The sequence below is a fragment of the Rhodamnia argentea genome, chromosome 11 (assembly GCF_020921035.1).
Source record: "Rhodamnia argentea isolate NSW1041297 chromosome 11, ASM2092103v1, whole genome shotgun sequence".
NCBI lineage: Eukaryota > Viridiplantae > Streptophyta > Magnoliopsida > Myrtales > Myrtaceae > Rhodamnia > Rhodamnia argentea.
Genome location: NC_063160.1, coordinates 5395674 through 5408831, shown reverse-complemented (window position 1 = coordinate 5408831; position 13158 = coordinate 5395674). Strand labels below are relative to the sequence as shown.

General features: G+C 38.2%; 1 protein-coding gene across 1 annotated transcript; it reads right to left on the bottom strand.

Moving 5' to 3' along the window:
• Positions 1 to 5335: 5335 nt before the first annotated feature.
• LOC115739402 (transcription factor bHLH18) lies at positions 5336 to 7308 on the bottom strand. Its single transcript, XM_030672473.2, has 4 exons — positions 7177 to 7308; positions 6419 to 7042; positions 5898 to 6272; positions 5336 to 5617 (listed from the first exon to the last, which is right to left on the bottom strand). Exons 1-4 carry the CDS (start codon positions 7210 to 7212, stop codon positions 5537 to 5539), a joined length of 1116 nt encoding a protein of 371 aa, XP_030528333.1. The 5' UTR covers positions 7213 to 7308; the 3' UTR covers positions 5336 to 5536.
• Between the last annotated feature and the right edge of the window lie 5850 nt (positions 7309 to 13158).

Here is a 13158-nt window from a genome sequence, read left to right as displayed (position 1 = left end):
AAAATTCATAAGAAACAATTATGTTTAAAATGGATTTTACTATTGAAGTGTTTTAGCAATATTGCTGCTAGATTTTTATAGCATAAAAATGGGTCACAACGAGTTAAGTAGGTCAATATAGATCAGGCCATTTTCATCCCGATCCGACCCACCCATTTGACGGCTCTATTCTTGAGTGAGACTATGTTCTCTTTGGCTTGAAATCTGCTTGCATTATTTGGATACCGCATTATGTTTACATCGTAAAAAAAGTAATTAGTCATCACTTGTTAAAGAAGGCCCAAGTCTCGAGTTTCACTAAGTATGTGAGGTTGGGCCTATGCAAACTAACTGGATCAGTGACAAGATCTTGAGTTATGTTTGCCCTATTTTTGAACGTTCTAGAGACTTCTTGCGTGGTGGGCTCGGAGGTGGGCCCATTAGGAAATGCCTAATTGGGACTCCACCTAAACTTGTTTTTAACAACGAAATGACTTGCTTTCATCAATTTGACACCGGCCATCCATCTTAAACCCAAGATCTCACTAAACACTGCTCGATTCACCGCGTACAAATGACATTTAGCAGTGCATCTCCCTCCTGTACATAACAAAATCATTCGGGAATTCATCGTTGAAGAATGTGTCTCTCCTCCTCAGAAAAAGTTTTTAGCTTACCATATTCTTCACCATGTCACCTGGCCAATCTAGCCTTCTAGGATGTAACTCCTCTCACGCCCGCACGGGGAAACCCTAATCCTCCCTCGAAGCAAGAAACTCACGTGCGACCTCCCATTCAATCCTCCACGACATGTATATTAGAATCTGGTTTAGCCACTCGATTGTACGAAAAGTTATCCAAAAAGTCTTAAACATATTGCATTCTGGCCAACTTAATTTTTTTTATTTTTAAATTTTGTCAATTGAGTTATAAACCTTTCTATACCAATTGAGTGAATTTGGCCAATTTTAGCTTAAATCATTAACTTGGATATCGACTGTCCTATGTGTTAGCATTGATATTAACGTGGACAATTTTTATTATTTTCTTCTTTTTCCTTTTCGATTTTTCTTTCTTTTCTTTTTTTTCCTTCCAAGCCCCAGCGAGGGTCTCCGGCCAACCCTCGCCGATCACAAGCAAAGGTAACCCAACCCTCTCTAGCCCTTGCCAAACTTGGTAGGAAAAAAAAGGAAATAAAGAAAGAAAAAATAAAAAAACTATTCAAAAAAATTTATATAAAAAAATATCCACATCAAGACCGGCTTACGTGGTATTACTAGTGTTCACGTCAACGATTTCTGATTAAAATTGGCTGGATGGACTCACTTGGCAAAACATGAAATGATTTAGAAACTAATTGGTAAAATTCAAAATTTAAGATTGAATTAATAAAGGTGCAATAGATTTAAGACTTTTTGGACAGTTTCTCCCTATTGCACTTCCACCAAATGTGAGATCTTCATTTAGGACAACACGTGCGGTGCCGGTGTTGAATTGCTGGATACAAAAAGAAAACACCTCCCCCAACCCCTCTCTCCTCAATAAAGACAAATGGGCAAAAAAACCAATGAGTTTCACCGGAAGGAATTGACCGAGTCATGGGAATAATAGACAGGATCCAAAAGGGGATCACTTGAGATTGTCGATAAGATCCGTATCTACTATTTTTCTCTAATTAATAGTATGATTATCAAGCTGTTTCAAGCCAAAATCCATCTGATTATTCGATTGGTTATTTTTCTAAGTTCATTCCAAGGTGGATACTTCTGTATAGCTCGAAGGACATCAAACCAGGTTGTCATCGTTGCAAATACAAACAGGGCTTCAAATGTAAAAGAGAAGTCGCTCACAATAAATTGCAAAGTTTGACTCCCAACTCGCCCGGAGAAAACATGGGATGTAATATGAGAGTAGATGAGATTCATTTGCAAGTTATAATATTATACATATAATTATTAGAAGAATATAATGCTTTATGGAGGTCTAGAATTAATATGTGACGAAAATAAGTTATGAAGTTATGTTTCCTAAGCACACAGAGGATAAATAGAGAAGGGTGGCCTTCATCATGTAATGATGGAAGCTCTAGTGGAAATAAGTCAATTAGAAAGGTATAAAATGAAACTAAATAAAATAAAAAACGGCTATGTTTTAAATAAGTTGCAATTTAATCTTGTCTTACTTTAGAATATATGTAAGTTTGAGATAAAAATCAATTTGTTAGGTAAGTAACACGAATTACCTATTCCAAAAAGATTTAATAAATTGGGTTATGAAGAAGCTATGATTTTATTAAATTCTATTTATTTATCCAATTCAGTGAATTAATTTGTTTACTGTAATTTTATAATACACTACAGCAAATTTCTTGAATAAAATCAGCTATGTTTTGATTAGCAATAATATATTTGTCATTAACATGTGCTTTTGAAGTGGAACTTATTAAGTGTAAGTTAAAACTAATGTCATTTTTCTGTTATATATTGATGAATATAAATAGTAACTTTTTCCGTTACTAATCTTATTCAAATACATTAAACTGATGTGAAATCTCTTCAAAGTGAATTTTCTCCGGGTACATCTATTCATTAACTATATCACATAAGAATAGAATTAAAGATACTTTCTTTTTATTTATTTTCCAAGTTTAAAGTCGAATATTTGAATTGAAGAGGAAAGAAAGATAAAAGTTCTAGTTTTGTTTAGAATTTTATGAAAGGGGTCTCTTTATTTAAACTATTATAATTTGCCCCAAAGTAGATCTCATCATTTAAGTCTAGATTCATAGGTGTCCTCTCATTATATAATAACTCGATAAGCTATGGGAATTAGTAGATGGCAAATTATTTTAAGCTAAAAACTTATTGGTTGAACGTGGCACTTGATGAAACAATGCCATGCAATATGCCACGTGGCAATCACAGAGGCAAAATGAAGTATCCTATGACGTAAAAAAATGGAAAATATTCTCTTTAGCTTCGGCTTTAATTCTATGTAGTGTGGGGGGCGTGGAATTATAAACGGTTGTAAGCGGGTTGTTTTTTTCTCCAATACCAATATCGAATGTACTTGCCAACTTTTCGATAATAAGACTTGATTCACCATATTTCATATCCGTCTGGAACTAAATGGATGCATTTAGGACGAAAAACTGTTGATGTTTGTAAAACAAACATTAGTGCATTTCCTTTGTCTCGTATAGGAAAAATGGGAAGGTGTGAGACACTTTGTAATTGAAAGCCTGTTATAGGCTGTCAAACGAAGAAATGAGCAAATAGGCTACACCTTACTATATTGGCGTGCGGATATGGGATTATTAAGCGCACTTGGCACGCTTGCACAATCACATATCGTAATTAGCTCTAATCAACAAATTTTTTTATTGATTTTATAATTATATCAATAAATTAACTATTATGTCCTAGCAAAACTATGCGACGGTTCACCTTTCGAAATTGTAGTAGTAAATTAACTGTTGTGTTCTAGTGAAACATTGTTACTATTTATGTAGGAGTTGCAGTTATTTTTTTAATTAATTTTAATTTCAAAATTTTAAGGGAAAATTTCAAAAAAGGGCCTCAAGTGCTCTTAATTTTTCAAAAAAGGGCCCGAAGTGAATCTTACTTCAAATAAGAGCCTCAAGTGTCCTCTTTGTTTCAAAAGAGGGCCTAATAAAGGATATTTTCGTCTTCTACATTCAAAAGAGGGCCTAATGAGGGATATTTTCGTCTTTTACATTTTAAAATTTGTTCTTTTTCAATTTTTCTGTGTTCCTTTACTTTTCTTTTTCCTATTCCTTTTCTTTCTCCTCTCCCCTCTCCCACCCATCATCGGCTTTAGCTTCTCTTCAATCGTGGGCATCAGCTTACTCTCTCCTCCGAACGTCCTTGAGCTACACCAAATCAAGAATCAACCCAACTTAGAAAAAAATCGGCAAACGTTCGACGAGAAGCAAGAACCACCCAACGCCCGCTGGAAAAATCAAGAACCGTAAAGAAAACCGCCATATCCCGTACTTGGTGAGGAACTCCGAAATGGGGTGAGAACAGAGGATCGGAGACTTCTCGCCCGGGCGATACGAGCAACGGCCAGCTGGAGGTCCTCGTAGGTGATCACGGGCATGGTCTTCTTAAAGGACTCGCGATCGGTCTAGCCATCGGGCCGTGGCAGCACATGTACTCGATGCGAGCATTGTGGCCGAGGGTCTCGGCGAGGACCCACCTCTGGACCTCATCGACAGCCGTGACTACCTTGATGAATTGGAGGGCCTTCTTATTCTTGTCGGGGAGGTTGTGGTCGGATGGGAATTGAGTGGGTAGGAGATGGAGACGAGGGAGGCGTAGAAGGGGTTGGATCAGAGGGTGACGTAAGAGCAACAGGAGTTGCAGAGGCCGTTGAAGGCGAAGCCCTCGGTGAAGTTGTCCTTGGTGGTGTCATCGCAGGCGAGTTGCTTGTTGTTGACGTACACTTGCCGAGAGAGGAGGAGGCGAGCTTGGTGGAGGAGGAGGAGGAAGAAGATGGAGAAGGAGGAGGAGGGAGCGTAGAGAGAGACGCCGGACTCCATGGATTCCACTGTTGCTCAAAAATCAAAATAAGAATCGGAGTTGTTGGAGGAGGAAGAAGAAGACGATGACGGGGACGACCTGCGATGAAGGAAGGAGAAAAAATGGAAAAGGAAAGAAAAAAAATAAAGAAAAGAAAAATGGGAAAAATTAGAAAATGTAAAAAGACAAAAACACCCTTACTGAGGCCTTTTTTGAAACCAAAAAGGCATTTTGGGCCCTTATTTGAAACAAGATCCATTTCAGACCCCTTTTTTTTAGAAAACTAGAGCACTTGAGGACCTTTTTCAAAATTTTCCCAAATTTTAATTATTCAATTATGTCCAATGGTCATTAGGGGCTCTTACAACTTCTAAAAAGGTGTGTCCGAATTTACAATTATTAGGAAATGCATAGGCGTGTCCAAATTTATAGTTATTCGAACATGAAGAGGTTGTGTTATCTTTGTTGATATATATACATTACAATCTATTCATTGTTTTAAGAACAACTTCCATTTTCATTTCTTTTCAAAGAAAAACAGCCACCATTTCAATTGTTTTCCCTTAGAAGTTCTTGAAGAAATATTAAAATTGCCACTCAATATTCTCGATTGAGACTTTGTTGTATCCTGAAGAATTTTTGCCGAAAATCATTAGCACCATCTCGAGACAAATAATTCTTTAAAAAAGGTAAATTCATGCCTCAAAATTTGATTCTATTTCTTCCCATTCGTACTCGACATTTCCCTAAGAGAAACCTCTCCCTTTTGATAGAGTTTTTGCAATTTACGATAATTTAATTATATTGGTTGTTATATAGTCAAGTTGTTGGGATTCAACGTGATTCATCCTTGGGTTCGCCCACCAAACGTGGCGTACAAACATTGATGAACCACGCAAAAAGAAGAGTGAATAAAGGAAAAAAAAATCACAGTCTTCACCGACTAAAAACTTTGGTAAATTGGGTTTTACAGAGGACGAAGCAACACGAATCAACAGTGAACTTCAACAGCTTCACTTGAACCGGGACTTCAACAAGGAAGACCGCAGATTTTTCACTATCTCCTTCACTGTCAAGCTAAACCCATCATCCATCTGGCAAACAAATAGATAAACAAATAAGTTAATAAATAATCAGATAATAGAAGTTCAAAATAAATAGAGAATAATTGCTTCGAATTCGATGGCGTGAAACACGAACGTTTAGCAACTTTTAAGACAAAAGAACCCAAGTTTACAATCAAGCATTGTATTTTCACAGAGGTTCAAAAGTGGCAAAGCGCTTCAAGCCCAACAAAAGACCCTTTTACATTCATTTCATGTTGGAGTAATTACTAGTCAACTTAGAGGAAGATGCTCAGATTTATATTTTTACCTGAGCAACAATGGTGATGTCGAGAGTGGCGCTGCCAAATCTCACGACATTGCTTTGAACAACGGAAAGGTGAAGCTTTTCCACTTCCCCAAAGATTCTGGCTGCAATAGCCTTCTGATTCTCGCAGTGAATGCGGATGAGCACGTCCTTGTCCGCGACCCGAGCTTCGATCTCCGGCAATGCTTGGTCAGCAGGATGACCATCCGAGGACTCGTCGCAAGACGAACTGTCATCGTCGGTGCTGATCTGATACTTCTTCACGAAGACCACCGACTCCACGGTTTTCTTCTTGGACTGCTCCTCTAGCGACTTCACGCGTTCTTGAAGCTGTTTCAAGTACTTGATGGCATCTCCAAGAACAGAGGCCTTGTCCATCTGTAGAAAAAAAGAGATAAATTAAGTTATTCGATTTCAAAAGCGATCGATTTGATCAATTGCGATTACCCTTCTGCGTATCACGAGTGTCTATTTTGTGGCATATATTTGATATGATTCAACTCATAGAAATCTCCATTTAGTACCTTTTTTAAGCCTGGAACAATGGCAGATAGAGCAATAAACCTCTGGCTAAGCTTCTCTCTCCTCCTCCTTTCAGCTAAAATATGGTCTTGAGCACTTGATGGAGTCCTTGAAACAGGGTAAGCTCTCTTAATCCCCAGACCGCACTTTGGGCCGGAGTTTTGGTTATTTGGATAAACACCAGGTGAGCTCAAAGACCCGAAATTCATATTGTACTCTTGAGGAGCTGCCTCTTTCTTGGGAGTTGCGCAGTTCCCATAAACTTGCTGTTGCGGGTTTGAGGCCATTGAAGCCGATGTACCGAACGAAACGAGGTGTGAGGATGAGGAAGAACCGCAGGTGCTGGCCTTCAAGAGCTTGACAGGCCTCTCATGGCCGGTCCAAGATCTCTCGCTGGACGAGTCACTGCACGTCGTGGTGGTGGTGGTGGTGGTGGAGGTGATGGAGTTCTGGGAAGTGAAAGGAGGGTATGAAGGATGAAGGTTCGGATACAAACAGTTTGGCAAGTTACTGTTCTTGTTATTAGTCTCTCCCAGTGCAGTGGCAATTTCTTCAGTCATTAGTCCTCCATTATCAGGAGAGTTGGCGTTGTATTGGTGGATGAAGTTGTTAAATTCATCCATTCTCTGTAACATTTGTGATACCAAATGGCAGAAACAAAAAGGTTTGTTACGACGCTATGGAAACAGATCTTAAATTAGGCATTGCATGCATAGTTTTTATAGCACAAAGTTAGGGGGAAAAAAAAAAGCTATGTTACCATTTCGGTCATCCATTTTGCGGAGAATACTTCCATTTATGAAAACAAAAATGATGCAGATGATTTCCTCCTGAGTTCTGCATTAGATCTTGCGGGAGTTAGACAAAATTCCAATCCAGATAACAAGTACACGGTGTAGTTTTCGCTCCTCCACACAAATGCTGACCGAGGAGAAAAAGAAACAGCAGAAACTGTGCGGACACTCGGACGAACACGGTCGCCGTTCCCAAATTAGCGGGCGAGAGATAAGATGAGATGAGATGTGACATATGCTTTTGGATCGATCTTGTAACAGAAGGAGCTAAGACAGATTCAAGTGAAGAAACTAACCTCGTTGGCTTTATCTGGAAAAATTGCTCTGTCTGTTCCTTTACTTGTGGCCTCACAAGACAACCCCAACAAGGTACTGCTCTTGACCCTCCGTTTATATACTTGTCCTAACTTGCTATTGATCCATCGTTTTCATTTAACCCCACGTGTGAATTTTTTAAAAAAATTGTCTCTCTCTGGCTGTTGAGTGTTGAGGTGGAGTTTGCTTAGAGATTAGAACAGACAGATTCTTAAAAAATGAGTCTTGAGAAGATATGGAGACGAATATAAAGATACAGCAAAGTTTTTCTAATGTAGCGTGCCAATCAAAAGCCTGCCCGTGCCTAACTATGGGAGTGGTTCCCGATTGAGTTTGATTTTTTTTTTCTTCTATTGAGATGGATGAAGTAGTTTAGTTGTTAACTTCATATTTTATAAGAAGGGGCCATTATTTTCGGGATATGCAAGCCTTCCACAATAAAGTATATATCGCCAAATTATACGAGAATAAAAAACGCCAAAGCAAAAGGACGAAGCTCCTGGCCAGGAGACCATTGGCTGGATCTGAGGAGCTTTTCTTCTTGGTGATTTCAAGCAATTACTTTGACAAGGTATAGGCTTCAAGGGAGTTAGTGGACTTGTTTGGTCTGAACAGTCTGAGTCCTTCCCTTATTCACCGACCATTTTAGCGGAGGTGGTGTAGGCGTGGCGGCGATCATTGGCCTCCGCCACCTGCGATGGTGGATCTCCGACAAGGGGCAACCCCTGCGAGATATTCACAATTTCTCCGTCTTCGATGCCTTTCTCGCTGTATTTTGAAGAGCTAGGACATCAATGTTGGGATCAACCTCCCTTGTATATTTTATCTTCTAGGGGCACGTTTGAAGCCTATTTGACTCTCATGTTCTTGAATACCCTAAGAGATTTCTGGGACACACTCAATCATGGAATGAAGAAGCTGAAACCAATTAAACATTGGTTTGTTTATGTCCTGTAGAGAAAATCTTGATAAAATCTGGAACGATCACCTTCAGTGTTTTCACCACTCGATCCTACGGAAGAAGAGCAATTTCTCTATAGCAACGGCAACCGAGACATTTGTAGTAGTCAAAGGAAAAGAAAGCAAAAGCGACTCCCGTGGTAGAGGCAAGCAAAACGAGATATTCGTTGCTAAGTAAAAATATCCAGATTTTCCGAAGGAAAAAATTTGTGAAAGCGCAGTAATTCGCATGACGTGAGTCATTGAAAACACACTTATGTTTCATTTGGCCTGCCTTATCTCATCACATTCAGTGAGATGAATGGCGCTTGTGTGTAGAAATGGTTCAACGGACGGTGGAGCAAGTCAGAAATTTCGAGGGCTTCAGAGGACCATTTCGTCGCTCTTTTCCATTAACTTTGAAGCGCCTGTGTGTAATAATTTTCCTTATTTCCTCTTGAAAGAATATTTTGATATGAACTTCTTCTACTTGATAAATTGAACTCAGACATAGCTCGTCTCTATTTGAGCATAAAGCAATGTCAAATCAAAATACCCAATAAGTATTAGCTCTCCACGAAAAGAAGGTGATCCGGCCGCACTTTTCAGTACGACTACCTTGTTAGACTTCACCCCAGCCACTAGCCTTGCCTTCGGCATCCTTTCCTTGTAGTCAAGATAACAACTTTGAACATGGCCAACTCCTATAGGATGAAGACAGGATTGATCCTCGATTGAGTATCTTATTAACGAAAATTATCAAAAAAAAGTCCTAAATATATTGCACTTTTGCCAATTCAGTTCTAAATCTTTTGCATTTGTGCCAATTTAGTCCTAAATATTTTTTTGTTCCAACTCAGTCTATCCAACCAACATTGACCTAATTGGTACTGACATGGACGCCGGTTGACGTTGGTGCAGTAATTTTTAATAATATTTCAATATTTTTTCAAAATTTTTAATTTTTTTTTAAAATTTTGGTTCATCTTCTTCCTCCAGCCAATTGCCTATCCAGCAACCAACTGGAGACTGGGGCCGGCGAGGTCGAACCTGCACAAGAGAGCAGAGACCAATGGTTCAAGAAGAGATGGGTACGAGTTTGACCGAGATTGAGATTGACACCCTCCATGACGGCGAGTACAACAACGCTGGCGGCCCGTCGTCCTAGCAATTACAACTGCCAGCCCGAGCTCAGCAATCCACGACGAGCCTTCTATGTTCACTGAAGAGAATGCTGAGCAGGAACAGAGAAGAAAGCAAGATTCATCCGTCGTCAGCACCATCGCCATCATCGGCCAACATCAGCGAACCGGAATCAAACGCTCCGTGTTAATGTCGTTCATCCACCAATCCGACAAAAGAAGCCTTCCACGATCTGATCACTCCCTTGCTCGACTTCTCTCGAGGCCGGATCAAGCTTTCAGTTTCCAATGACACGTTCGTCTGCAGATGGAAGAAGATGGAAAATAAAAAGAAGAGAAAAAGAAAAAAAATTTAAAATTTAAAATTTAAAAAGATATTAAAATATTATTAAAATTTGCCCTATTAACGCCGATCGGTCAAAGTTGGCCAGATGGATTAAATTGATACAAATGAAAAAATTTAGGACTGAATTAACACAAAAAAAAAAGGTTCAAGACTAAATTGGTACAATGGAAAAGGTCTAGAGCTGAATTAGCAAAATTAAAAAGGTTTAGGACTGAATTGGCAAAAGTACAATAAGTTTATGACTTTTTTGAGAATTTTTTCATTCTTATTACCTAACTTCTGATGAACATCATATCTTAAGATCATCCTATTATTATTACTTTTTTGCAAAATGATCGGTGGTTCAATTTTATTGATTTTCAACTGATATGTCATTAGTTGGGAAATCGACCGGACTAAGGTCCGATTCTCGGTTCATACCAGACGTACATAGCAAAAGGACACTTTTAGTGCCAAAAGTTATGTACAAAGATTACTTTGATGTCAAAAATTTTAATCGGACCACTTTCGTGTCAAGTCGAAGACAAAAAGACCACTTTGGTGCCTCCGACAAGAATTTTTGGCCAAAATTGCCACGTGTCATTAATAGTTATTTTTTTAATGAAAAATGACATTTAAAAAAATAAAAAATGCACTTGGGTTGCCGCGTGGACTTCCACACTTTAAAATAAATTTAAAAAATCATATTCAAATTTAAAAATTAGCTAAAAATAAATTCTTTTAAAATACAGATTTATTTAAAAAAAATTAAAAATAAGCTTAAAATTTGAAAAAAAAAACCTTAAAATTTAAAAAAAAATCTAGTTTACCAAGTAGCGAGGGCTTTGACAAACCCTCGTCGCCGCCGCCCCACCGGCGCCGACAATGGTCACTTGCTCGGGGCTCGGCAACTCCCGCCGACCTCGCCCCACCCTCACTAGCCATTGCCGATGACCATGGGGCGGCGGTAGTGAGGGCTTGCATATCCCTCGCTACCCGGTTCTGCAGGTAACCTTTTTTTTTTAGCTTTATTGTAATTTTAAGCTAATTTTTCAATTTATTTTAAATAAATTTATATTTTAATTTTTTTCCAACTTTTTGTTTTTTATTTTTTAAACTAATTAAGTTTTTATTTTTATTTTTATTTTTTTTTCAATCTTGACCTTTTTTTATTGCTTATTGGACCTCACCGGAGCCGCATCAACTTCACTTATTAATAAAATAATGCCACATCAGAATTCCGGTAGACCAATCGGACTTGGCACTTAAGTGTTCTGAATAAAACTTTTGGCATCAAAGTGATCTCCGTACATAACTTTTAGCATTAAAAGTATATTTTTCTCGTCGTATAGGCCGGTCCAAATTTAGTACCTCAAAGCTCTACATATACCTTATGATAATAACGATTGTTATAATCCACTTCTACAAGACAAGAAATGATGAGAACTGGACCCAGAGTTGTTGGAGTTTTCCTTTTTTTTTTTTTTTTTGGGTCTAACTGTTGGAGTTTAGTTACCTGTATCTTCTTTTATGTGAAAAATAACATTTCATTTCATTCACTTTCTCGGGATACAAGTGAAAAATATCGCAGTTCAACTATAAACCAAAATACATCCCAAATAACTTAAAAACGAAACGAGCTTCGGATAATAAGAGAAATCTAAGTTACACGCACTAAAAAAAAAATCTATGATTTCCTCACACCATAATCGGTGGCCGGTCACCGAATCCGTCTTTAGTAATGAGGACATACTAAGAACTCTATCTGTTACTATAGCTTTGCCTTTTGGAGGTACGCTCATAAGTTTAGCGTATCCAACATCATCACCGAGTAGAGTAAATAGGTTAAATGAGTACAAAATTTGATACAAGCGAGCTCTTCTAATCTCCTTCGAAACTGGACTTGTTCACCAACGAAACTCGAGGAGAGCGAAACCTCGAAAATATATATGCAGAAAATTTATAGAAATCTCCCAAAAATGAAAGATAAAAGCGTATAGATCTAGGCTAAATCAGAAGAAAAAAGTTCTCAAATAGGAGAAAAGTAAGAATTCAGTTGCCTGTATCTGGGAAGCATATTTTACACAAACTTGTCACATGCACTCATGCCTCTTGCGTATTTTATAAAACCCAGGTTACTATTTGCAAGAAAATGCTCTTTCCTCTCGATGTTGACAACATAGTTTAGTACTTTATGGTCAGAATAATGTCATGCATTTAAGACAACGCAGTCTACTTACTTTGACAGCAGCGGATTTCAAGGCTCTCCTCAGGCGATGTGCCTGGGGTTTGAATTGGTAAACAACTTATATTATCTCCCTGTATTAGCTGGAGCCTGGTCATTATAGCTTATGGATTACCAATATTATTGGCCAATGACGTTTTTCAACGACATTATTAATGAGTCTAATATTTCACAAACCCTAAATTCATTTGTGGGAACTATTGCCCAGAAAAAAGAGAGCGAGCATATTCTCCAACTACTTAATTGATGCAAGCTTGGTTCGTGTTAAGTTCGATTACCAATAAGTTAAGAGTCATGAGCCCCTTTCTTTAATAACTTTTTTTTAAGATATTAACGACATTGGTTTACAGTTACTGGTTCAACTGAGATATCTAAATGTTACTCAACAGATAGCATAGTTTTCGACATGTTTTGATTTAAAGAAATATTAATGATTCTCACGAGAGCACTTAAGCGAGCAATAAAGGATAGTTTACAATTCTCAATGCACCGATTTTCTCATGTTATGTGTACTCACCAATTGAAAAAATAAAACGACTCCGTTGTACTGGTTAAAGCTAATTCAGTATGCATAACAAGTATGTCGGGAGAACCCCTTTATAAGACCCAACTAAAATATGTTTAACATTGACAAGTGTCCCGTGGATACTCGTTAACAGGATAAAAAAGAATATGTGTAATGAGATGGTAATTAGCTAGTGTTTACACAAAATCTTTCCGGCCGCGAGCCTAATAAGAATATTTATACTAAACTGAATAGGGCTTTGGCTCAACATGCTTGTTAACTTCGTTCTCTGCTGATTCGCTCTTTCGTCGGTTCTAAAGAAGACTTGCAGACAAATGGGAGACGAGGATGATCTTTCCTTGGACCACAACTTTAAACTAGATCTGTTTTTTTATTTGCAGTTTAACGTGGTCCCTTCCCTCTTGCCATGTGGTTCCTTCTGTCATTTTGTCTACAGCTCTCCGTATCCATGGAGCA

What these genes read in the sequence shown, in the direction of transcription:
- LOC115739402 (XM_030672473.2), bottom strand. Translation starts at nt 7,212, where the DNA reads ATGGAAGTATTCTCCGCAAAATGGATGACCGAAATG. An exon ending in TTGTTCCAGGCTTAAAAAAG is followed by an intron (nt 6,273 to 6,418) that starts GTACTAAATGGA and finishes TTTTTTCTACAG; the next exon opens with ATGGACAAGGCCTCTGTTCT. An exon ending in ACATCACCATTGTTGCTCAG is followed by an intron (nt 5,618 to 5,897) that starts GTAAAAATATAA and finishes TTTGTTTGCCAG; the next exon opens with ATGGATGATGGGTTTAGCTT.